Raw genomic sequence first — 24,073 nt, forward strand, 5'->3', positions numbered from 1 at the left:
ATGCTTATGGTTGAAACCACAAGATTTTCAGGGTAGTTTATTTTGCAGCAACACTGAATCAGAGCTACACATAGGAAATGATGAAGGCTAGAAAGTTAAGTCCTAAAGGGGAGCACTGTGGCCAGGAGAGTGGCAGTTTAATGTGGCGGGTACGGGGCTTGGAGGCAGAACGCTGGGGGTGGAACTCATTCTTGGCTACGGAATAGTTGTGCAACTTCTGACAAGTGATATAACTTGTGCCTCAATTTTCTCATTTGTAAAGTGGAGATGATAATAAGGCCTGCTTGATGGTGCTTCAGTGAGAATGAGTTAGCAGAGTACTTAGAATGCTGCCTGGTTTTTCTGTTATTATTATTTAAATAAATAGCCCTGCCAAAGTCCCAATTGTCACAGAGTTCTTACCTGGAGGAAGGGTGCTCTAGCTCCAGCTCCCGCTGGTCAAGGCAGTGAAATGAGCCTATCGCACAAGACAAGGGTTCAACCTCAGGAGGGGTTTCCTGAGGGGGAGCAGTGATGGATGCAGACAGCTAGCAAAGACCTTTCTAGCAAATGGGCTCCTGGGACTCAGAGGAGCCCAGGCTGGCAGTACCCCACTCCCTCGCTGCATCGGCACACACAGGGGTTTCTTCTCTTCTGAAAGAGCTCTTCTTATAGTGTCTTCCTTGAGGCATCAGTGTTCAGAGGGAATTAGTCCTCCAAGAAAAGGAACAGGAGAGAAAGCTCGTCCCTTATCCCATTCCTCAACGCACCCTCCAGTCAGGGTCTCTGAATTGCCTTCTGGCATTTAACTCCACTCCATTTCAGCAGAAGGAGGGAAACAGAGACTTCTATACCAATATGGCTGTCTGGGCTCCCAGCCAGCACCAGGCAGGAGGAGCAGAGGTGCCCAGACTCTCCCTGGGCACCTGGGACCTGATTATCTTCCTTGGCTTAGCACACAACCTAGATTTTCACCAAAGAAGGCCCAGCTGGGACCCTAGCAGCAGGTGGGGAGGAGTGAGTCCTGGGCCAGCTAAAAACTGGGATAATAGCCTTCGAACCTGTGGGGCACAGTATGCAGGTAGGCAAAATTGGTTCCAGACATGGAGAGGGACACGGATCCCCTCAGTCTGAGGTACCTGGGAGGGGTGGAGCAGAACCCCTGGTCTGTGACTTCCTATATCAGGTAGCCCAGCCAGCCCCCAGTCAAAGAACAAAGTCAAAGGCAAAGCCGGGAGACCACACCGGAAAGTACAGCTCTAGAAGAAAACACCGTCAAAGCCGAGCAGGAAAGGCAGCAGACACTCAGAGGAGCTCCTCTTGGAGTAGAATTGAAGGCTGTATTTTTAAAATTCTCATTGTTACTAGTAGGTAGGCACCAGAATAGGATGGGGATGAACTGATTCTGGTGCCTACAAATTTGGGAAAAGGAAAGACATCATCCTCCCACTGAAATGGAGCTTAGCATCCCCAAGAGAATAATCCTGCAGTGCTTGGGCAGTGGAGCTGCCTGCCTCACCTTTATCCTCATAACCTTTCTTTGCCAAGAAGCCTACTTATAGGGGTCATTCTGGTTCATCTGGTTCATTTCTGTGCCCGGCGACCACACCTGGCAAGCTGTTCATCATTCTAAAGGATCCAAACATATAGTCAATAAGCTAGGAATGTTTGTTGAATGAATCGAGGAAATGGGCAATAGCAGATTCAAGTTGGCTTCTGAAGTTGGAAGCTTTGCTGCCCTTGCTTACCCACCCTCAACATTGTGTGTTTATGTAAATAAAACTGCAAATCCAAGGTCTGCAGGATCTCTCTGGTCCAGGAGCAATTCTTCCAGGATTTCTTCCTAGAGTCTCTAGGTATAGAGTCCCCATCTGGGAAAAAGGGGTGGGCGGTTGAGGGTTCATCTGAGGATCAGAAGACTCCACCCTGGATCAGGATGTTGCTTCTGGTGTGGGAGGAAGGGTCATCTCTCAGCAGGCTAATCTTCCAAGAATGAGGAATGCCAGATGGCAAAAAGAACAAGTATGTCCAAGTTCCCCAGTGTCAGTGATGATCCAGGTTACCTTGATAACTTCCTCCTCTACACCCCTCTCAGCCAGCTGGCTTCCACTACACCGCCCTCACCACCACCACCACGAACACGGCGCCCATGTCTGAGTCCTCCAACTTGCACTTTCTACCTGGAGCATGTTCCCTTCCCCGCTCTTCACACCAACTTCCTCCCACAATTTACACACTCCTACCAGTTCTATCTCTTTTGCATTTCTCCAGGTAGGACAGATCTGGCAATCCTCTTGGCCCCACTCTATCTGGATAGCAACCTTTTCAGAGCCACATGCCCTGTCCTAAATTTGGGCACCTCCTCCCTCACTTTGTGCCATGAAGCACACAGACCTTGTGTCTGACTCACTGTCCAATCCTACTGAACGTTAAGTTTCACCCTTCAGTGTGTTTGACCATACCAATGTGGGTGCTTCTGACTCTGTCCCAGGAGAACCAGCAGGACCATGGCGAGGCAGTGATGGGCAAATACACATCCACTGAGCCCTTCTGTGTGCTAGATGCTCTGCTGGGAGCTGTAGTCCAGGGCCAGAGCCCCTGATACTGGGGAGTGAGGGGTGCAACCATGGCACAGGGAGCAAGACAGCTTCCCTAGAAGACCACACTTTCCTGTCACCATCACCATCACTACTGCCTGCTCTTCAGTCCTCATCCCCTCCCTACATTGGAAGGAAGGCCAGTGAGATCCTTGTAGCCTGCAGGGAACCCACATGCTTCCCTTCTCCCTGGTCCTCTGTGATCATTTAATGGTTGGTTTCATTCAAATAACTCAAGCCATGCTGCCCACATGCATGCTAATAGCAATCTTGGACTCCTGTGAGGAACTCATGTAATAAAATAATGGCGGTGCAAAAGGGAAGGGCCATTTACAGAGCATCAGGATAACAACGGAAGAAAAATAAGCTGGTGATGGGGTGGAGCGTGTAGTAGGTGGAGGTGTCAGTAGATGGAGGGCTTATTTGAGATAATGTAAAGCATGGGGGCTCCAGTGACCCCCACAACTCAGCCACTTATGCTGCACAGTCTTTGGCTGTTTATCCCACAGGACTCTGGGTGGTGCCTTACCTGGGAAACCTCTATACCGCAATAGGCTTAGATCTGAGAGTGATGGGCCCAGGTTACCAAGACAGATATCCCATGGTTCTCTTGATCCCAAGTCCCTCAGTGACTTTCCTGCCTTCTGGAACTATTTTCTAACAGAAGCTTCTCGATTCTTACAGCCCTTGTCCTTTGGAGCACAGAGGAAGTAGTTTGGGTTTGATACCAAGAGGAGGTTGTGATCACTGACTCTCTTCAATCATAAAATGAACTGCATCAAACAAGGGACGTTCCCAATCCCTAGAAATGCTCAGATGACCTGTTGTCACCTATTGGGGTGATTGTTGAAGCAAGTCCAGGTCTGAAGGTTAATAGCAAACTCGACTCTTTCTATCTAAGACTCACGGGGCTTAAATGCCTGTCTGATCTCATCATTTAAAAGACTCTTGGTCCCAGGGTTAACATCTAATGCCTTCTCCTCACTTGGCCCAACCAGAAGTGCCCAGGGAGCTGGATTCACATTTCCCTGCTCTCTACAATCACAGAGCCACAGCTCTGTGTGGTCAAGAGCTGTCAACCTTGATTGTATCACACTGGTTCACCATCAAGTACTGGGAGACCTCTGGGGGAGTCTTCAGGCAGGACCTTCCAGGCCTCTTTGCATCCTTGAATTTCTCATGGCTACTTCGGCCAAGAACCCTTTTAACTTCTGCCACTTTGAAGAGGCAGTGAAAATGGGAAGGTCACCAGGACCCTGCCATTTACAGGCTGGTTCTCCAGGCTGTGGATTATCCAGGCTACTGGGCTAATGACCCATTTTCTTGGAAGAAGAAGAGACCTAAGGCTTGTGTAACTGGCTAGGATATGGGAGCTCATCATTTAGAGGAGGACCAGAGAGAGGAAGTGACCTGCCCAAGGTCACATTGCCTGTCAAAGCTGGTCCTACACCCGAATCTCCTGGCTCCCAATCCAGCAGTCTTTCTACAGTCAGAGCCCTATTCCAACCAAAAGATTTGGTCAACGCACATAAGCCAGCTCAGGCATGAAGCACCTAACTCAGAGTGTGGGCCCAGCAGCCTCTGTTCTTGGATGAGATGCTAACCTTACATGAAAATATTCAGAAAGTCAAACATGCTGCGCGGGAGTGGAAGTAGAGTGGGCATAATACTTCATAATCTCATTCTAAGCCCTGCCTAAACTCTGAATGCCAGGCAGGCTGTGGGAGAATGTTTCACTAATCAACACAATACCCTCTGCTAATTTAAGACAAACTTCTGCAGGAGTAGAGACAGGGAACTTGGGGTGTGTGGGGGAATGTTATGGCTCAGAAGACAGGGACACAAGACCTCAGGTACCAAAATCTTGGGGGACAACTCCCAGCAGCTTCTGAAGACAGAAGAGAAATGGGGAGAGAAAGAAGGGAGAAAAGAAAAAAAACCCCATAGGGTCACATATGGTATATGACTTTTCTTCATCTCACCCATGCAGAAATGGCACAAAAGAGGTGGAATGAGTCCCACAGCCACAGTATCAGAAAAGCCAGCCGAGGGGGAGTGAGAATCACATCTCAGAAAGAGCAATCTTGTGCCTGGCCACTGGGATTCCTCAAGGGTGTGAGACAGGGCTATGATACCCCAAGAGTTAACATTCCCCAGGACACACCTCCCCTTCCCACCCTATCTTTTGGAACCAACAGTGGTTGAAGATCACTTCAAGGAGCCTGCTGTGAAGGCACATGGAGGACGGGGGAACCCATCAGAACCTGTGACAGAGCAGAGACCCCACACACACACACACCAGGGATGCCTCCCCTGGTTCCTAAACTGTGGGGACTAGCCTTTCAGCTCTGGGCTGTCTGGCTGTGACTTCTCTGGTGGGCAAGGAAGGGGGAAGATGAAAGGTTATGTGATGCCCAAAGATTGCCACAGGGAGAGGTTAGGGGTGCCACCAACCCCAGACTAGGATGTTAGTAACAAGGCCACTTGGGGCCCAAATCTCTCCAGAGGAGGTGACCTGGGGATTTGAAAAAGTTATTACGGAAGATACTTACACAGTATACTTACACAGTATGCGTATTTACAACTTTTCCTCAGTCATACCTATTTTTTTTCCCCAGAGAGGGTTACACATTCTACTGGTTTCTTCTTAGTTTATAGTACACTAAGCATTCTCACCTTTTTCCTTCTTGTCTTCCTCCTTCTTATTAGTGTGTACTTCATCTTCTGGTACACTTACCTCCTGTCTGTCTCCTTTGTCCATGTCTCTCTGAAGGCCGAGACAAGCCTAAGCTGCCACCCTCCTGTGCCTGCTGGGATTGTCTCCCTCGACTCTGATCTTTCCTCTGTCACATTCTGTGCCTATGCTTCATCCTTGTAATCCTTGTTCACAGACCTCGAGAGTCCTCGGTCCTGGCACATTAGGGGTTGGGGGCGCTTCTTTCATCCTCTCCTCCACCCACAACAGAGGCAGTGGAAGGAGAGCTCAACATATCCCAGGAAATGCACGTCATCTCCCAAACGCTCTTGGATGGCTCTGAGCAGGCCTCAGTTTCCGAAACTACAATACATGGGGAATAGTAATACCTCTCTCATATGGTTATTGGTAAGATTAGATGCATATCAATAACTTATAGTTAGCATATACCTAGCACATTGCCCAGGAGCAATCATATGAGTTATTATTATTATTGTTACGAGAGCAGCCTCTCACAGTTGGGTGAACCTACTTCTACTTATTCAGTCTTCAGTGGAGACAGCAAAAACATCTGCTTGTCCACCTCTGGCTAACAACTCTATGGAGACTCCTACGCAGCAAGGAAGTCATCTCTTCTGTCCTGGAGACGGCCACTCTCTGGCTCTTCACCCGCTGTGGATACTGTCACTCAAGGAAAGGGGAGGGTCTCTCCTTTTGCACTCTCATCCATTTTTTCTTCCCTTATCAGTTTTATCCTTTTTTTCCAGAACTTGTACTTCAACATTCCATTCTCATTTTATACATTCATTCGTTTATTTTCGACAGTTCTTACCAGAATGTGAGCTCCTCAGAGCCTGACTGTTTTGGTCACAGATACTTCCTAAGCCTCCAGAAGGAGGGTGCCTGATGGACGGGAGACCCACTATATTTGTTGAATAAATTATCAAATAAATGAATATATTTAATTTTTCTACCCATGATCTTTCAAGGGCCAGCTGAAACACAACCTCCTGTAAGAAGGCTTCCTGATTCCTGAATCTTGCTCCTTTTCCATATATTCTCCCGTCCTTCACTCAGGCCTCTTACTTTAGAGTCCAGAAATGCAGCTCTGTGAGTACAGTCATCTCCTTTACTGGACTGAGGCTCCTTATGAAGCCCATGAATTCTAACGGCATGAAAGGACCTCACTCTGAAGCCAGCAATGCCACTGCGATATGGGAGCTTGGGCAAACATGTCTCAGCCTTCTCATATGTAGAATGGGAAACTAACATTTACCTCATGGGCTTCACTCCCCATCTCCCATTTCTCTTTAGGCCATCACATCACCTAGGACTGTGTCTTGTTCACAGTGGCGCATGTTTACTGAACTATCATTTTCCCTGACTGTGTACAAGGAGGCAAGACTCTTAGGGCAGGCAGGTCCCAGGATGTATCCACTGATGCCAGACAGTGAAATGATGCTTCTCCCCAAGGAGAACACAGGTCTGAGTGGGGGCAGCATTAAGTCCCCAAGGGTGTGGCACTAAAGGACTAGAACAGTGCCACCCACAGATCTGCTGGGCCACTCTGAATCAGCATCACCCCGGCCAGGCAGAGGTGCATCTAGCTCTGTGACTATTTAGACCCCATCTCCCATCCACATGCCAATAAACAACACATGGACCCCTTTATTGTTTTCTAGCAAAGCCCGTAAACAAAGATGCTTTCCTGGGTGGGTTATCATTGTCAGAGATCAAAAATAAAACCTTGCTTTACTCAGAAAAATCAACCTTCTCTTTTAGTTCCAGCAGAAACACAGTATAAAAGAGAACTTCCACAGGCCAGGAAGAGATTAAGTGGAAGCTTCAGCAAAGCTGTTTGCAGGTGGCACCAACACTCTTAGTGGATGAATGCCCAAGAAGGAGAGCACAGGGTGGGAGATGTTCCCCGACACCCTCTCCTCTGCCCTGTTTTCCTTCTTCCTTGGACAACCTCGTCAATCTTCCTACTTCAGCTGATAATTTTTGACACTGTCTCTTTAGCTGTGTCCTCCCTGCTGAATTCCAGAGTCATCTTTCCACCAGTTTGCTAGCCATCTCAAGGACACTTGGGATTAATTGCAAACACCACAGGTCCAGAGGCAAGGTCATTGTCTCTACCTCCTGTCTTGAGCTCCTGCCAACCCATTCCTACTCTTATGCCTGTCAACTCTATATTCTTCATCACTAAGTCTTGCAATTCCAGAGTTCTGTTTGACTACTCCTTAATATCTTTCCATTCCAGTTCTTTCTCTCCTGTTCCACTGCACCTATCCCAGGTCCTACCTTCTTCACTTCTTACCTGGACTGGTCTTCGGGCTGACCATCCTATGTCCTGTGTCTTCTAACATTCATCAAGAAGATGCCTGCCAAGTAAATCTTCCTGTTCAGTGCTCACCATCAAAACACTTGCAGTGGCTTCAGAACATCCACCAAATTAACTCTTTCATCTTTTACTTTAGGTCCTCTGCATTGCTAGGAAACCTTTAAACTCCTGCTTTTATCTAAAGCCATTTCCTCTCCATATTCTCAAACACCAACAAACAAACATATTGGTTAACATTATGGCCTTTTGCAACTTAATTGGATTTCCCATTTCCATGTATCAAAGCCCTTCTCATAGTTGCTGGTCTAGCTAGAATGTCAGCTGTTCCATGAAGCCACTCACTCATTCATCAGCAAATATTCATTGAGCACTTATTCTGTAACAAACACTCCTGATCATCCCAACACATGCCCCTTTCCCTCTTATACACTCCTGTGAACACACTAAGGTCCCCCACTATCTTGTAAATTTCTTAGGGCCAATGTCTGTTTTATTTTTTATACCGTGGACCCTCGAGTTATGACCGGCCTGACATATGAACAACTTGGGTTACAATTGGAATTTTAGTTTTAACTTACAACCAAAGTCTTAAGTTATGACCTGAATGCCAGCTGCTTGTGCTTCCAGATGGTCTCTGATACAGATTTAACCCTTAAAAAGTTCTGAAAGGAACATTACAACATCCTTTCCTGTGGGGAGTTAACTGAGAAATCCTGGGCCAATGTCTCTCAAAGGACACTGAGATCTTCCTGGAAGAAAGTACAGCCTAAAATTATACAGGAGGGAGATTCTGAAGGCTGTGTAGAGGAGTCTGAGCCTTCAATGACCTACTGGAGTTACAACCAGCCCTTGCAAACGAGTTGAGTTCATAAGGGCCCACTGCCTCTCCAATACTGCCTAATAATGTGTCCTGCAAATACTAGGTATTCAATAATATTTGTGGAATTCAGTCAAGATTTATGCTGTCCGTGGCTTGACACTGTTTAGTTTAATTCTCCTAGGGTTTTTTTTTCTGCTTAAGTATGCATGTCCAGAAAGAAGTAAAAATAAACTAATGATACTCTTCTTAGCAGCTATAAGCCTGTAATTATGGGTAACTCTCGGTTATCCATGCCAGTGGAATAATACCATCGGAAAGAATCCCACACCAGAAGAAAAAAAATCCATCAGTCTTTGACATGTATTGTGCAATTTTTAAGCAGCTGATTTGCTTTTTTACTTCTGTTTAGCTGATCAGTTGATATTTGGATTTAGTCTCTCAGTAATGAGCTGGGAGATATACTGGTAGAAGAAATCCAGTTTGGAATGACATATTTGCTCTAAACAACCTCAAAGGCAAGATTCTGGATGACTGCAGCATTGCAAGCAGCCAGAGTGTGGCAGAATGCCCCTAGGTGTGACTATTTCTCTTCAGTGACTGCCAAGGGCAGAGATTCCCCGCCACTTAAAACAGACCACTCTGGTGTACAGAATGTGTTGTTTGAGGAGATTGACAAAGTGCCCCTGGGACCGATGAGTTCTAGGACACAGGCCGGGCTGTATTTCTAGTCTACTTGGCCTTGGAAGGGACCTCACTGTGCCACTGGGAACCACTGGATGCAAATCAAAGAAAATGAGATTTGCAATTTTGCACTGATAGCCAGATAATGCAGTGGGGAAAGTTCCCTTTTCTACTTCTGAAAGAAACAAATATCACATGTGGTGATTCGGCAGCTGCATTAGTTGGGGAAAATTGATGCACATTTCATATGTCAGGGAGCTGAATCCCAGAGAATAGAGCCAGCCTCTCAGAAAATGGTTTCTTTATATAGTTCCATCCATTTATTGTTTGATTGGACTTTCTGTATATTAAATTCAAGCTGTTCTGCTGCTCATGGGTATTATGATGCCTTGGCTCGGTGGGAAATAATGAAGGTGATGGGATTTTACAGCATCACATTACAAAGGCGGTGTCCCTAGGCTCATCCATCTCTCCATCAACTAGCTTGTGTGTGAGGTGGCACTTATATTAAAATGATTTTTCTGATTCAGAGTCCTGACATCCAGAATATGATTACACAAGCTAAAGGCAATCTTCCTCCATCCAGGCATGGTCAGCAAAGGCTGAGCTCTCTTCCCTCCTCAGTCTTCACCTTCCCACACAGCCATTACTTCCATCATGCTAGGTGGATGGAGAGGAGTGGAAAGAAGAGGTCGGTGTTCTGACTTGAGAAAAGCAGGCTGGATGGAGCAGGAGCTGGAGGCCAGGAGAGCTAAACCTTTTGGCAGAGACCCGTGGATGCTCCAAAGCAAGGTGGCAACTCTTTCCACACTGTTATGAGGAAGTCTTCACTAGAGGTTGGTCTGAGGTTAATTTTGTATGCTCCTTCCAAAAAGGAGGGCCTGGTCCCTACTTCTCAGAAAAGAAACACTACCTTGGACATCACCAGAGGATGAGCACTTGAGATACATCTGAGTTTTCAGTAGGGTGTCATCTTCCTGGAAATGGGTGGTTGTGGGCAGAGCTACTTGCCCAAGAACTGGGCAGGAGGGGAACTCTCTTCCTCTCCCTGGCCCAGAAGAGCTCCAACCGTGATGGAACACAGACCAAATACTCTGCAATGGCCTGAAACAGCCGCTCTCTCCTGGGTGAGAGAAAAAAAAAAACCCTGAAACAGTGACTGAGGGGCTCTCTCCCTTCCCTAAGCAAGGGGAGGGCCAAGCTGCCTTTTACTTACACTAAATTGAGGCAGAATAATTGCTGTTCCCTAGGAAGAATCATGTTTGTGTTTACAAGTGCCTTTAAAGAGGGAAACCCAAACACAACCAAGCAGAGAGAAGTTGAGATTGATTTCAAGAGATTCCGGAAGAGAGCTGTGAAATGAGCACCAGCCTGGAAATCCCTTTCCAAAAATTGCAGCAATTTGAATTGCTGGATGGGAAGACGAATCCAATGTGATGTTCCCAGTGTGAAGCACCCAAAAGGCTCAAATTCCACTGGCATGAACTGACCTTTCCCGCCTCTGCAGCCCTGAAACCCTGCAGCCACCACCTGTTTAAGCAATCGCCTCTGTTCTAGTAAATGAGCAAGGTTTTCTCCTTGGAGCATATGCCAAACTCTTTGCCAGGTGCTCAGTAACTGCTCCATCAAGGTACAGATGCTCCCTCCTTATAGCCGGCACAAGGCACACTCTGAGATGCTGCAGCTGCAACTTAGCTCTCTGGGCTTATTTGTTCCATATGGAGGTCTCAGCCATCCTGCAAGGCCCAAGCCCTCTTCTTGTGAAATGTGCCACCCAGAAGGGGAGCGGATCTTTAGAACTGTGTCTTCCTGGCCAGCCTCTGCTTGTGAATTTTTTAGTTGGCTTGGGAGCAAGACCACCAAATACTTCCTGAGAAAGCTTCCAGTTACCTCCCCCTCCAAATACATGTAGAGTCCCTCACTTCTCCCATCTCTACTACCAGTATCTTCAGTCCTACCATCAACTTTTGCCTGGATTACTCTGAGAATTTTTCCCCTACAATCTACTTATGACTCAGAGGCTAAAATGATTCTTCAAAAACACAAATCAGTGGCTCAAAACCCTCAAGTAGCCTTCTCTGCCAAGTAAAGCGCAAGGTCTTGTGGTAGTCAAGAGGAGCCTGAACAAGCTGCTTCCCCTCTTACCTCTTGGACTCACTTCCCAGTCCTCTCCTGACTACTTTCATGTCGCTCAACCTTTAGGACCTTCTCACTATTCCAAGGATAGCACACAAAGGCTCCTCCTGATGTCTGATGGCCTTTTCATTTGCTATTCCTCTGCCTGGAATGGTGGTCCCATGCTACTCACATTTCTTCAGGTCTCTGCTCAGTATAACCTTATCTGAGAGGCTCTTCTTGACCTCCTAATATGAAATAACAGCTCTTCTTTGCTCCACCCAGACCCCCACATTCAGCACTTCCTGTCATATGTTTTTTCTCTGTAGCCTGAAACAATGTATTTTTTTATTTACTGTGGTCCTGTCTTCTAAAATGCAAGCTGCATAAGACTAGTTTCTCCACTGTTGCATTCCCAGTGCATAGTAGGTACTCAGTAAGTATTTGTGGAATAAATAACTGAGTGGAGCGAAACGTCATGGGTCGGGGGCTTATCTGTGGTTCCCTTTCTGTTCCTTCTTGGCCCTGGAATCTGGAGGGGAGCGTGGCCAAGTAGTCAAAAGCAATGACAAAGGTTGGGTGCAAATGTCTCTTGCAAAAAGCTACAGCCCTGTTAAAGCTGAAGTCTTGTAGAGTGCCTGCTTGGACTCCCTGTCTCTGCCCAGACAGCCTGCCGGACACAACCCCATAGGTAACATCTGGACAGCACTGTGCTTGGTTCTCACAATGGCCCAAAGATGGTCATCAAATAAGAATACTAAAAGCTAAGCAATCTCAGAAAAAACACATTTGATTGAATGAATATGTATTAAGGCCCAGTAGATGTCAGGCCATGTGCTAAGCATGAATCATACAGTGATTTTTGGATCGGAGATCTGCCCTTGAAGAGCTCATATTCAGAGAGAGGGGACATGCAAACAACGGAAGTTGATAAAATGTAATTGACAACATAGAAGAATGCAAGGTCTGTAATGAAAGGCAAAAGGAGGGTCTCCAGCTCCTAAAGGGCCAGGAAAGCCTCTTGAAGAAGATGATGTGGGGTTAAGTTTGAAGAAATGATGTTGTGAGTCAATAAGAGGAGTGACAGGAGTCGTCTCCACAGTAGGAAAAACATCAAGTTCAAAGGAAGGGAAACAAGTCTCATTTGATTTGTTTTGCCTGTTCTTTACATTGGGCTGAGGTATAATCACAGACCTTGTGTATTCTCAGAGCCTACCATGTTGCCTGGTGGACAGTAGGTGTTCAATAAATATTGAACAAATGACATATTCCATGTTGGGATGCACGTTTCCATCTTATCTTAGGAATTTTAGCACCAGAGAACACTCAGCTAAGAAATAAATATCAACAAAGGAAAGGGTTCAAGGTCATTTGTTCCCGGTCCATGAACCATGATCAGACTCTGGGCAGGGACCCACTCCCATGCAGCCAGGCCTGGTTGGTCAGTGTCCAGGCCAAGGCAGTTGATGGGCCCTGGACGCAGTAGATAAAAGTGCAGACACAATGCTGGAAACTGAAGGGTTAACAAAAACAGATCTTGAACTAGCTCGCTTCTGTCACTGGGAATGCCGGATCAAGGGCCCCAATCTGTGCTCTTCCTATCTCAGTCTTCCAAGCTGAGCCTCTTTGCCTCCTGGAAACTCAGGCAGGTCCCTTCCAGGATTGTGTTTAAAGAGAAATGCAAATCACCTGGAGGCTGCTCCATGCTTGGAAGAAGTACAAATCGATTCTGTTTTCGTTAAAGTGATTTTTGGACACTGTCAAAAGCTCTCTCATCTCAGAGCACGGGGTGACAGATAGGCTGCCGATCTCAATTATATAACTGAGCCAACGAGGGCAGTGAGTCATCTTATCAGGAGTGGACACGGCTCTGCACCTCTCCCATGCCCAATTTCCCTTCCCTAAGATATCCAAGAGCAGCCCCATCCCATCCAGGCCTGGAGCTGACCCTCTGCAGCCTGTATGGCCACTTGCTCCTAGGGCTTTCCTCCTGCATGCTCCCCTCACACCTATGTCCCCACTCTAGCAGTCCAGGCCAAGTATGATGCCAAGCAAAATTAAGAAGGAAAATCGACTCTGAAAAAGTGTATGTCATATAATACATTCCCAAACTAGTTATGTTGGTCTTATTTAATACTGGGAGTACTGTTATCCCTTCCCTCTGTTAGCTGAGATAATTGGGGATTTGTTTTATTTATAGCATCAATTACGAGTACAGAAATTAATCCTTAAGTGGTGCATTTGGGAACTCAACTGTCAAGGGAGCAACAGGGAAACCTAGGCAGAGATCAGGGGTCTTCCCCATCAGCACAGAAAGCTGCAAAAGAAAGTCATCCCCAAGCCCAGGTGGCAGTTTGGGCTCTTACTGTTTTTGCATACTTAAGGTATTTTGAGTTATTAAATAAACAGTGATAATTGGCTCAAAGAGATCCCTCCCTGGAGGACACCTAGTAACTCACTTGTGAGGTGCTGGGAAAGCAGGCAGAGATGGCAACCAAAGCCAAGAACGGGATTCCTTCACTCAGAACAACGGCCCTTGGAATGTCAGCCAGCCCTGCTCTGCAAAGGAGCTGAAGACAGCTTCTTCAGTCTAGACCAGAAATAAAATCTTGGAGAAGGAGAAGAGTGAAGGTCAGGACACAGGAAGAGGTAGGTAGCTGCTGGGAGCTATTGGAAGCAATCAGACCGTGGCAGAGTATTGGTCCTTGGTATTCCTCAGCCACTTGGGGCTCAAATGCCAATGCAGAATAAGAAAAAGATGGGCTTTCTGCAGTGGCTGAACAAGGCTACAACTAACTAAGGAGTGTGGTCAGAAGGTGGGCCAGCAGAGAGGAAAGGGTTTCCATGGTCAAGTCAGCGAGGCCTCCAGTCAGGACCAGAAAATGCCTGTAGTCCTACTGAGCATCTCAGTGGACAGATCAGTCACTAGTAATGACTGCTTGCCTCTCTCCTGGGGAACAAGGGCTAGAGCAGAGCACACAGACTGAAGGAGCTGTAGGTTCTGCGGGCTCAAATCTTTGATCTACCCTCAAGAGAGAACAGATACGTTCAAAAGGGACTGAGAAGAATATCAGGCCTAGCAAATGGAGAAGGTGCCCCATTTACTCTGACCCATCCATTAAAAAGGATTTTACCAAGCACCTGCTACGTATAGTCAAGCAAACAAGCCTGGTAATGGTGCCAATTGCCAGCTCAGGTCAAAATCAAAGTAGCCTGATCTAGCATTGAGGTATATCAGCCGGGGGGTGGGGGGGTGGGGGGTGGCTGCTTTCTCGTAACTTAGCTGAGCTTAAGGAAGACACCACTAAAGGCTTCCCTTCTTGCCCACTTGGTTCTCCTCCCAGAAACTAGACATTTTAATGCTTGTGGACGGAAAAAGAAATTTGCTCATTCTCAGGCATGGGGTGAGAAAGTCCACAGGGCCTACAGTCAGGGGGAAGAATGACTCCCCCAGTGCAGACATCCCTTTCTTCTTTATGCCATCTCTGGCAGAGTCCCCCCACCCCGTCCACCTCAAGAAGGTAAATATGAGGCTGACTGTTCACCCCCTGATGCTAGACTTGCTCCTCGATCTACAGGGCAAATGCCAAAGGACATAAGCAATTTCCCCAGTAGCAGTAAAATACTAGATTTTGCTATGAAAGAAACCATTAATTTCTAAGGCACTATTTTAAACAACCTAGAAGAAAATATTTAATGTATAAGGATCGTGGCTGGGATCAGGATAGGGTGCTTGGCCACGGGTGAGGTTCCCTTCAAGAAAACGAAGGCATGGACAGGGTCAGGCTGGAAAGGATGAAGATGCTCTGTGTGCCTAGTGCAGGGTCTGACATGTAGAAATTGTCAGACTGAAGTCTTCTTGGCTAGCAATGAGTAGAAGAGAATACCATACCCTTAGGCCATGTAAAGAACGTAGAACCCTAAAGGTCTGGTAAATGGGACTGCTGTTGGGGTAAATATAGGGCAGATTGATGAGTGTCAGAGTTAAAGATGCTTCTTTCTTCTAACAACAGGCAGTTCTTTGCCCATTTTATCCCTAAATATCCCTTGATGCCCAAAAGCTCACATGTGCCACGTGAGCCAAGGGAGACAAAGTCAAATAAGCAAATATTCTTACCCATTCTGGGTGAGCATCTGTTTGAAGAAGTGTGTGTGTGTACACATGTGCTGGAGTGGGGAAATGGGGAGGATGGCTTTTGTCAGACAGAGGTAAATTGAGTGCCCCTATCAAATGTGGCCTCCACAAATGGAGGTGACACCCCTTATCTCTCCTTTGCTACTCCCTTCCCCTCCTTTATGGAAGAATGACAAATGTAATCATTTTTAAAGGTCCCCTCACCTGCTCAGTCATTCCCAATAAGCATAGAAAGCATTTTGGAAAAAACAGACACCACCACCATGAAAAAAATCAAATCACCAGGATGCCCCTAACCAATTGTCAAAGACCAAATAAAAAGGTTCATGAATTCTCCATCAGCAATATAACGCTCCCTGGCCTAAGCAAATAGAGATCCAGCATATGAATTGTGGAGAGATTTTTGCATTAGTCTCAACAGCTTCCAACAGCTGAAGCAGAAACCCCTATGAAATCTACGTCTCCATAAAGCTGCCTTTATTGGCTCTAATTCTGTTAGGGTAAAGACTGCAATCTCCTCCTTAAACCCCCTTATTCTGATGCAAAGCTTCACGTCCCAGCACCATAAATACATTTCTGTGACCTCAATGGAGAGGAGACTTCATAGAGCTGGAAAAGACAGAGTTAAGCAAGACCTCCCCAGGTACCTATCCCTTCCTCTGATGATACTGCTGCTTCTACCTGACCACATGATCCATCCAGACCATCTCACTGCCACCCAGGTAGTCCGAGTGAGACCAGCACTCCCTGAGAAGTGCTTTCTCAAGACAACTCCTCCTCTAATGAAAGAAAAGAACAGGTGCCTTACTTTGCAGAAAATCCAAATTCGGGGTCACTTAGAGAAATATTTTCAGAGCCATTGGACCCTTGAGAAAATATGGCAGCAGAGAAGAAAAGGAAAGCAAAATGAAAATAGCCTGCAAATATACTACAAAGAAAGGGAAAGGAAAAAATATGAGCAAAGGAAAAAAAATGGAAACAAAGTCTATAAATGGGGGGGGTGAAGAAAGAGCAGGGAATGGCGAAAAAACAAGAACCAAGATACATCATGTAAAGGTACAAGATCCCAACGATGAATGTAACTGTATTTTATACCTAAAATGCACCAATAAACTTAATGGGAAAAAAAAATGCAGGAAGGATCCTGAAAGGCATTCTTGGTAACTTCTGGTGAAGAAAATCTGTATCTTCATATAACATTCACTGAACTTCTCAAAGTACTCTTCCCCCTCACCCAATGCCCTGTCTCCCTTCCCATCACAGGCCTTATAAGCACAGGTATAAGAATGTAACCATCACACCCCACACATACACGTCAAACAAACATACAACACTTGGCAGAAAAAAGAAATGGTGACTTAATTTGTCACATTTATAAAACACGTCTCATCTCTAAAATAATTCAGAAAAAGTTACAACCCCAAACATATCACATAAGGCTTCCTCCTTCTGATGCTGCCACTTCCCTGGCTCCCAGGACTTGGGTGAGGGACTCCTTGCTCCTCTCCCCAATCCTGATACCATACAAATCTTCAGTCCACCCAACCTCCACCCTGTTGGGTCCACTAACACTGACTTACCCCAGTGTGGTCATGGTGACAATGGTGTACCAGAAAGAGGCTGGGATGCTTGTGAACTTGCTGGCAGAGGAGCCCTTCTCTGCATAAAACATCACAGTGGCAAAGATGATGATGGCCATGGTGAGGGAGAAGAGGAGAAAGCCCAATTCAGAGGCACAGCTCTTCAGGGTATAGCCCAGGATCCGCAGGCCCTGGGAATGGCGGGAAAACTTGAAGATCCTGAAGACTCGGAAGACCCGGAGTGTGACAAAGGCCCCAGACACATCTTCATTGTTGGTCATGACCAGGCCGATGTAATAGGGCATGATGGCCACCACGTCAATGATGCTCATCACACTGCGGATGAAGCGGTAGCGGCTGGGCGCTGCGAAGAGCCGGAGGAGGTATTCCACCGTGAAGATCATGACACAGGCTGTGTCCAGGCAAAAGAAGGCCACTGAGTAGCGCTCCCCACAGGGCAGCTCCTTGCTTCCTGGCACCGTGCCACACGGCACCGTCTCCACCACATTGGTGATGACTGAGACAGCAATGAAGAAGCCAGTCACATAGTAGAAGACCAGGGCCAGCGTGCTGGTGTGGGGGTTCTCGAAGGCCCGCCACATGGTCTGGCGGAAGCTGAGCGAGGGCATGGACTCCTGGTTGTTTTCTGAGTCGTTGTCATCCATGAGGCGCTCGGCATTCTCCCGCTTGCGGTCTTTGTACTCCTCGTAGCAGCAGTCCCCGATGATCTCGGGCAGGATGCCATAGAAGGCCAGCTCGTCATCATAGGCCGAGATGCACTCATAGCGTGGGTAGTGCAGCTTTCCTGTGCGGTAGAAGTTGAGCACGCAGCGGAACACTTCTGGGTCCCGATCAAAGAAGTACTCCTTGGTGTCCTCATTGAAGAAGAACTCCTTCTCTGTGCTGCCCAGCAGTGTGTCTGGGTAGCGCTCCAGCGTGGTCCTCCAAGTCTGAAACCGCCGCCCACTCACATTGAGGATGATCAGCTCATCCTGCCGCTTGTTCTTGTCGGCGGGGGCGAGAGGCATGGGGCAGTTGGCCACTGGCATCCATCCAATGGCCGCAGCCCGGGCAAAAGGCAGCCAGGCTGCAACTCCGGCCGCCATGGTGACTCCAGCTCTTGGGCCGGCGCCTGCTTGGATACTTTATACACCAGCTTGGAGTTAGTTCAGCAACCCCTGGGAGACAGGAGAAAGCAGAGAAAGGGCTGAAGAAATGGGAGGAAGGGGAAGGTCACTGGTGAGTGAAACAACACATTTCCAAGGCAAATTTATAAAAATGAAACCACCACAGATAGAAAACTTGATTCTTTTCTGTCCTCCCCAAATAGAGCACCTAGCAGGGAAGTAGGGCAGAGGGGCAGGATCACCAGATGATGCTGACTACCTGACAAATTGTCAAGTTCCATGAGGGCTTAGGAGAATTTGGAGGGAAAGCCTCTTTAGCAGGAAGATGTGGGAAGACTCGGGTAATAATCAACTCTGAAAGGTTATGGCGTTATTATGAATTTAAATTGGGAGAGGGTAAATGAGTTCTCATTAAATGAATTTAAAAGTGGGATAAACATGCTAATTTTTATTTCACTTTTCATCCACTAGGGTAATCAGGAATGGGGTGGAGATGAGGGAGATCAGGTAAACATATCCTTTCTACTCCTCCCTGGTGAGAAAGAGACTAAGATTGCCCATGTCTAGAAAATTCTCTGCATGGTAGATGACAGCATAGGAAGCTCTGTCCCCAACCCCACAGAGAGCACTGCTTTTGGGAGAGTGCTTACTCTCTGGGGCCCTTGGTCTTGCTCCTTGACCTAACAACCTATGTCCAAGTGCCTCCCGTAGAGCCATGTCATGATGGAAAGACATGGGGAAGGTTAGGAGGTTGAGCAGGGTCTCTCTTCTGTCCTATGAAAGAATTCTTGGATTCTTGGTCTACCTGACTTAGAATGCACTGCCTCTCTCCCTTCCTGGAGGAAGCTGATCCACGATTGCTGCCATCCCTAGATTTCTTTACCTCCCGACTCCATCTGCCCAGCATCCTTAGCTCCCTCTGGTTATATAACAATACTCTTTCCCATGGCAGCCTCTCACCTGATCCATATTCTACCCCTGGAGGTTTCCCCAGAGGTGGGCCACCTTGTCCCTGCACCCATAGCTCTCCAAACCACATTTCTCCATCACCCCTAAGAAGGGAACAATGGCATGGAGAATTACATTTGGCTTTAGGAAACAGATTTACCTCCCCAAATCTGGCTTTTTAAAGATGATAGTGAAATGACTCTGCAATCCCCAAATGTATACCATCTGTAGGAAGACATGTGGTGACACAGAAACACACGTAACAGCAACGGGAAATTGTTCAGGGCTGGCACGCTCATCTCCACCAATCCTAGACTGATTACACAGAACAAATCCTAACTCAGAATTATTTAGATCCTCTACAATTCACTTGATTTGACTGTATTTAAATAAATGAGGCAGAGGTAAGTCTTGAAATTTCTTTCTGTTCCACAAAGACTTGTAATAAGATCTGATCTTCATCTCTCCTTGTAATCCTGCTTCCCCTCCGACTCCCAGATCTTCTAGATTTCTCTTGCTTCTGAAATGCCACTAGACTTTTGCACCTGGATGCCTCTGAAACTGGAGGTCTAAATTACCTCTTTATTCACAACCTCAGACCTATCACCCTGACTGTCTTTCTTATAACTCCACCCCAAGAGATGTTGAATAATGAGACAACAGCTCTTACTGCCTTCATAAAGGCCCAGATTTTCTCAGGTCTCCTTCCCAACAACATTCTTGTCTCTCACTGCCCACCATTTCTCCGATTTCCCTGAAATTTATTCTACTCAAAGTAGTCTCTCTAAAGCAAGGTTCAGATTGTGTTTCCCCCCCCCCAAACCCATAGATTAAAATCCAAACTCCTTGGCCTGCATTCCACCATCTCCACAGTGAATCCTGGCTTAACACTCCAGCCATGCACATGGATCATTCTCACTTTGAGCAACAAAAGCAAGGGCTGGCTTATGAACAGACCCCAGGGGCGTCTGTCTCCGGGTCCTTCCTCCTGTCAGAAATACCCACTTTCACCCCACCTATCAGTTTCCTACCTGTTCATCACCCTCTCTGTGATGCCTCCTCCTTTCCCACTGTGAGCATCTCTCCTTCCTTTGGGCTGTAGCACTTTCCTGTCTAGCATCTGTCGCCCTCTGGCCAGGATTACAGATACTTTGGACTTGTCTTGCTAACAATAATTGACCACATCCTCTATGCAAGGTATTGTGCTAACAGTTTTACTGTGCTAACAGTCTCCATGGGAGACTTCCAATGGATTCCCTCCATCCCTGCACCGCAGGAAGTGTCTATCATTTCCCCTGCTTCATGGACAAGGAAAACTGACGCTCACAGATACATAGTGGTCTGACAAACCCCGAAGTGGCAGGACAGGGGTTCGACTCAGTTTGCTGAGCACTGACCTTGGCAGGGACAGCACCTCCTGCTTTCCTGGATCATCTCCAACCATCCCACCAAAAGCCCTGGGGGGCAGACACCATTTTAGCCCCTGTTTCTCAGATGAGGAATGACAGCTAAGGAGTTATAACAGTTGTCTAAAGGATATAGTGAGTAAGTTGAGAGATTTAAATCCAGACATTCTAGATGTGGAATCAAGTGTGTAGCCAGGCCATTCTCTGGCTCTCTCCATCCCATAGTAAGCTCCTTAAGGGCAAAGACCATGGCACCTCAGCTTTTCATTACAACACAGGAAACAGCACAGTGCAGCTGTTTAAACTAAGGGTTAGGTGTTTAAACTAAGAACCCTATTTTAGAGATGGCATTTGTATTCCATCGATTGTATTCCATGCCTTGCTAATAATAATATATTTCTAAACAGACAGTGACCTCTGAAGACAGAGCTGAATCAAAAGAACTCAAGAATCAAGACTCTGCTTCTGACTCACGATAGCCTCAGTCAAGTTTTCTCAAGGAACTGGTCTCTGCCTCAGTTTCCCCATCAACATGCTAAGGAAAATTTTCACAGGTCCCTTTGCTCACTAAAAAGGGGAGGCTGATTCAGATGCTGCAGAACACAACAGGAATGACAATGACATTTCCTGTAAGTGTCACCCCTCAGAATAGAAAAACAGCACAGACCTGATGAGCTCTTGATTACGGAACTGAGAAAACCAGAGGAAGAATGGGGGTCATTCATCCACAGCAGAGGGTAATCCACCTGCAGCTAATAGAAGATGTGGGAACACATCTTTCATTGCACACCTTTCTTTCAGAAATATACCCTTATAATGAGCTGTGCTTTCTTTGGACCAGACTTACAGTCCCTCAGCGCACACTTGGCTAGGTTTTCAAGGGGTAAAGGAGCTAGGAAGCAGCCCACAAGCTAGACACCAGTCACAGATGATTCTAACTTAGTTAACGTTTACTGAGTGCTAACAATACTCTGGGCACTGTCCTAGGCACTTTTACACATAACATGTAATTTAGTCCTACAAAAATCATGTGACATTTGTGCCCATAGGTTATAGGTAAGGAAACTGAGAATTAGAAAATTTCCTTTGAAGGAGCTAAGCTCCATGAATATAGGAGTTGACAATTTTCAAACAGATCATTGATCAGAACACTGCCAAATGGCTTTCTTGTTCAAGGTGTAGCCAAATACTGACCTACTCAACAGAAGAGAGTAGGATACAGAAAGTTCCCTCCCCATCTTCCCCAGGCAAAAGAGAACAAGGGCTCTGGAGGCCTTGAATTCCAGTTTCAATTCTTTCCTGAGCTTGCGAAAGCATGCCGCTGTTATCCTCTGGACCTCTGAGTACTCGTCTATACAAAAGAATTGGATAAGAAGGTAACAAGGGGACCTTTCAGTTTAAATGATCTCTGATTCTACTGGATCCAGGACAGGGAGGCCATAGCTCAGGTCTCACTGAGATGGCCTCATGACAGCTGCCCGTGCCAAGTGGGAAGTGGAGCATCTGGCCTTGCTGCTGTGGGGATGCAATTAGTTTGAGCCTCATCTCAGCAGAGGGAGTTCTGGGAATTCCTGATGAGGCTGGTGTCCAGAACAGGGGACCCAACCTGCATCACTTGGAACCCAAGGCAACCTGAGGCCTGGTCCACGCACAGAACCTTGGCTCACCCTCCTGAGTACAGGGGACCAGTCCTCAGACCTGGGAACCTGGACATCTGACTATGTGTCTATCCCAGAATGGGGTATGGAGATGTAGGAGCTGGAGGGTGTTCAAGTGGCAAAGAGCAAGCGACTGCCAGATCAGGAGGCACCTTGTAGAGCCTTGCTTGGCTAGACACAGGCCTTTGCACAAGGACAGGATGATGCCCCTTCCCTCCCATTCTCCAAGAGCCCCAAGGCCAAGTACCGGGCCCCTGCCAAGCCCCTCTTCTCCAAAGGCCATGAGTATTTTACAAAATGCTTCCAGATAGATAATGGAGAACTCAGGAGAAGGCAAAAATAATCCTTTCCCTGTCTATCACAAAGTCTCTGATCCTAAGGCTGAAACTTTATCCCAAACATTAATCCAGAACAATCATCCTAGAGAAGGCCAGGCAAATACCAGGCTGTCTCTAGAGACTCAAAACCTGACCACCTGGGTAAAAGGTACCAAACAAGGAACAATTACCCCACTGCTACATTCTGTGTGTATGTGTGCACACGTGTACATATATGTGCTGCACACACACTGGGTTTGGAAGGGGAGGACAAATGTCCTACCAGATACCGTGCCCAAGGCTATATGGGATATGGCCATACCAACTAAACCACTCTGTAGGGATGACCTGGCTCAAGCAGAGACTGTCCCTGTGGCTCACACTGCAGCGATCACCAGCACCTCCCCGAGCTGGCCTGGGTATGAATCCTGCAACAGGCACTACAGTGCGGCCCCATTTCCAGCCAATGGCACTGCACATGCCTCAAATGCCAAGATTTTACTAGGACGTGGACGCCTTACAAATGAAAACTCTGAAGCTATTTTTGTTTTTGGCAGAAGAGTTTGACAATGGGAAAGCTTTGGTGGGGGTGGGGGGAGTAGGGAAGAGACATCTGAAGCAGGTAAGTTCTGAAATAATAAAGAGGAAAAATCCTGGAAAAAAGAAACAAATATTCTCCCGCTTTAAAATGTCAGTTGCCCTGTTAAACAGCTTCGGTTTTGGAGGAAAAGGAACAGAAACGGGCAGAATGACCAGACAGCCTGTCCTCCTGGGATTTGACACCTACCTTGGGCACAAGCACAAGGCAGCAAAAACTGTTACATCTCCAGGGTTTGCCCTTTAGTGACCTCATAGATCAGTCTGTGGAAACTTACTTCCCATAATTTCATATCATAATCCGTATCCTAGAATGGGGATGGTCTGGGGGCAGGGGAAGATATCCATGACCCAGCGGTTTTTCCTGTGTCCACGGTATTTAGGTAGGGGAGCATGAAACTGACAGGGTGAAACATACTGGAGATCCTTAGGGCACAGGCCTGGGGCACAGGAGATCATCTTCCCCGCAGTGCCGCTCCTAGGCTGGCCAGGGCACTTTCCCGAACTCTCTCCAGCCTCCTCAACAGCAAAAGAGAACAAGCTACTAATCTTTCTTCTTGGGGGAGGGAGGCTTGTGTACTTGCCTTTTGTTGCATTCAAGTAGTAACAAGGAAAAACAAGTCAATTCCTTTCCGTGTCCCAGCATATGTTTTGAATTGGTGCTAGCCCAGGAACCCTTTGTACAGATATTAAGCATCTCCCTTGAAGGAACAGTAAATACGCTGTAAATTTAACCAACACATACATTCAAAATACAGCAACGTATGCCTGATCTTACAAACAGATTACCGTGTGCGTAGGACCCCGAAAAAGTTCAGATACTCCCCTTAAGAAATACACGCTGCCTTCTCTTTGGTATAAGATTCCAGGTCTGGAACCTCAGCCTGTTGCTGACTTATCAGGATAAAAGCAGAACATCTTGGACCTGATTCGAATCACTACTAAGCAAGAGCGATAATTTAGTTAATTTTAGGTAACTTCTGTACAACCCCTTCCGAAGTCTCCCACCCCTAGTGTTAACACGTCCTAAGGCAAGTCTTAGGAACCTCTTCCCCCTGCCGCGACGGCCTGTGG

General features: G+C 46.9%; 1 protein-coding gene across 2 annotated transcripts in view; it reads right to left on the reverse strand.

Moving 5' to 3' along the window:
- Nucleotides 1-24,073, reverse strand: part of Kcnd3 (potassium voltage-gated channel subfamily D member 3) — a 215,914-nt gene that overhangs the window by 190,540 nt on the left and 1,301 nt on the right. For both annotated transcript variants that reach the window (XM_004853729.4, XM_004853728.4), the window contains exon 2: nt 16,947-18,124. In XM_004853729.4, coding sequence (XP_004853786.1) covers nt 16,947-18,052 — 1,106 coding nt within the window. In that variant the 5' untranslated portion in view covers nt 18,053-18,124. The remainder of the gene's footprint in view (nt 1-16,946; nt 18,125-24,073) is intronic.

This window comes from Heterocephalus glaber, unplaced genomic scaffold, assembly GCF_053883595.1.
Source record: "Heterocephalus glaber isolate CG9 unplaced genomic scaffold, H.glaber_assembly_v1.0 deba00001442, whole genome shotgun sequence".
Taxonomy (NCBI): Eukaryota; Metazoa; Chordata; class Mammalia; order Rodentia; family Bathyergidae; genus Heterocephalus; species Heterocephalus glaber.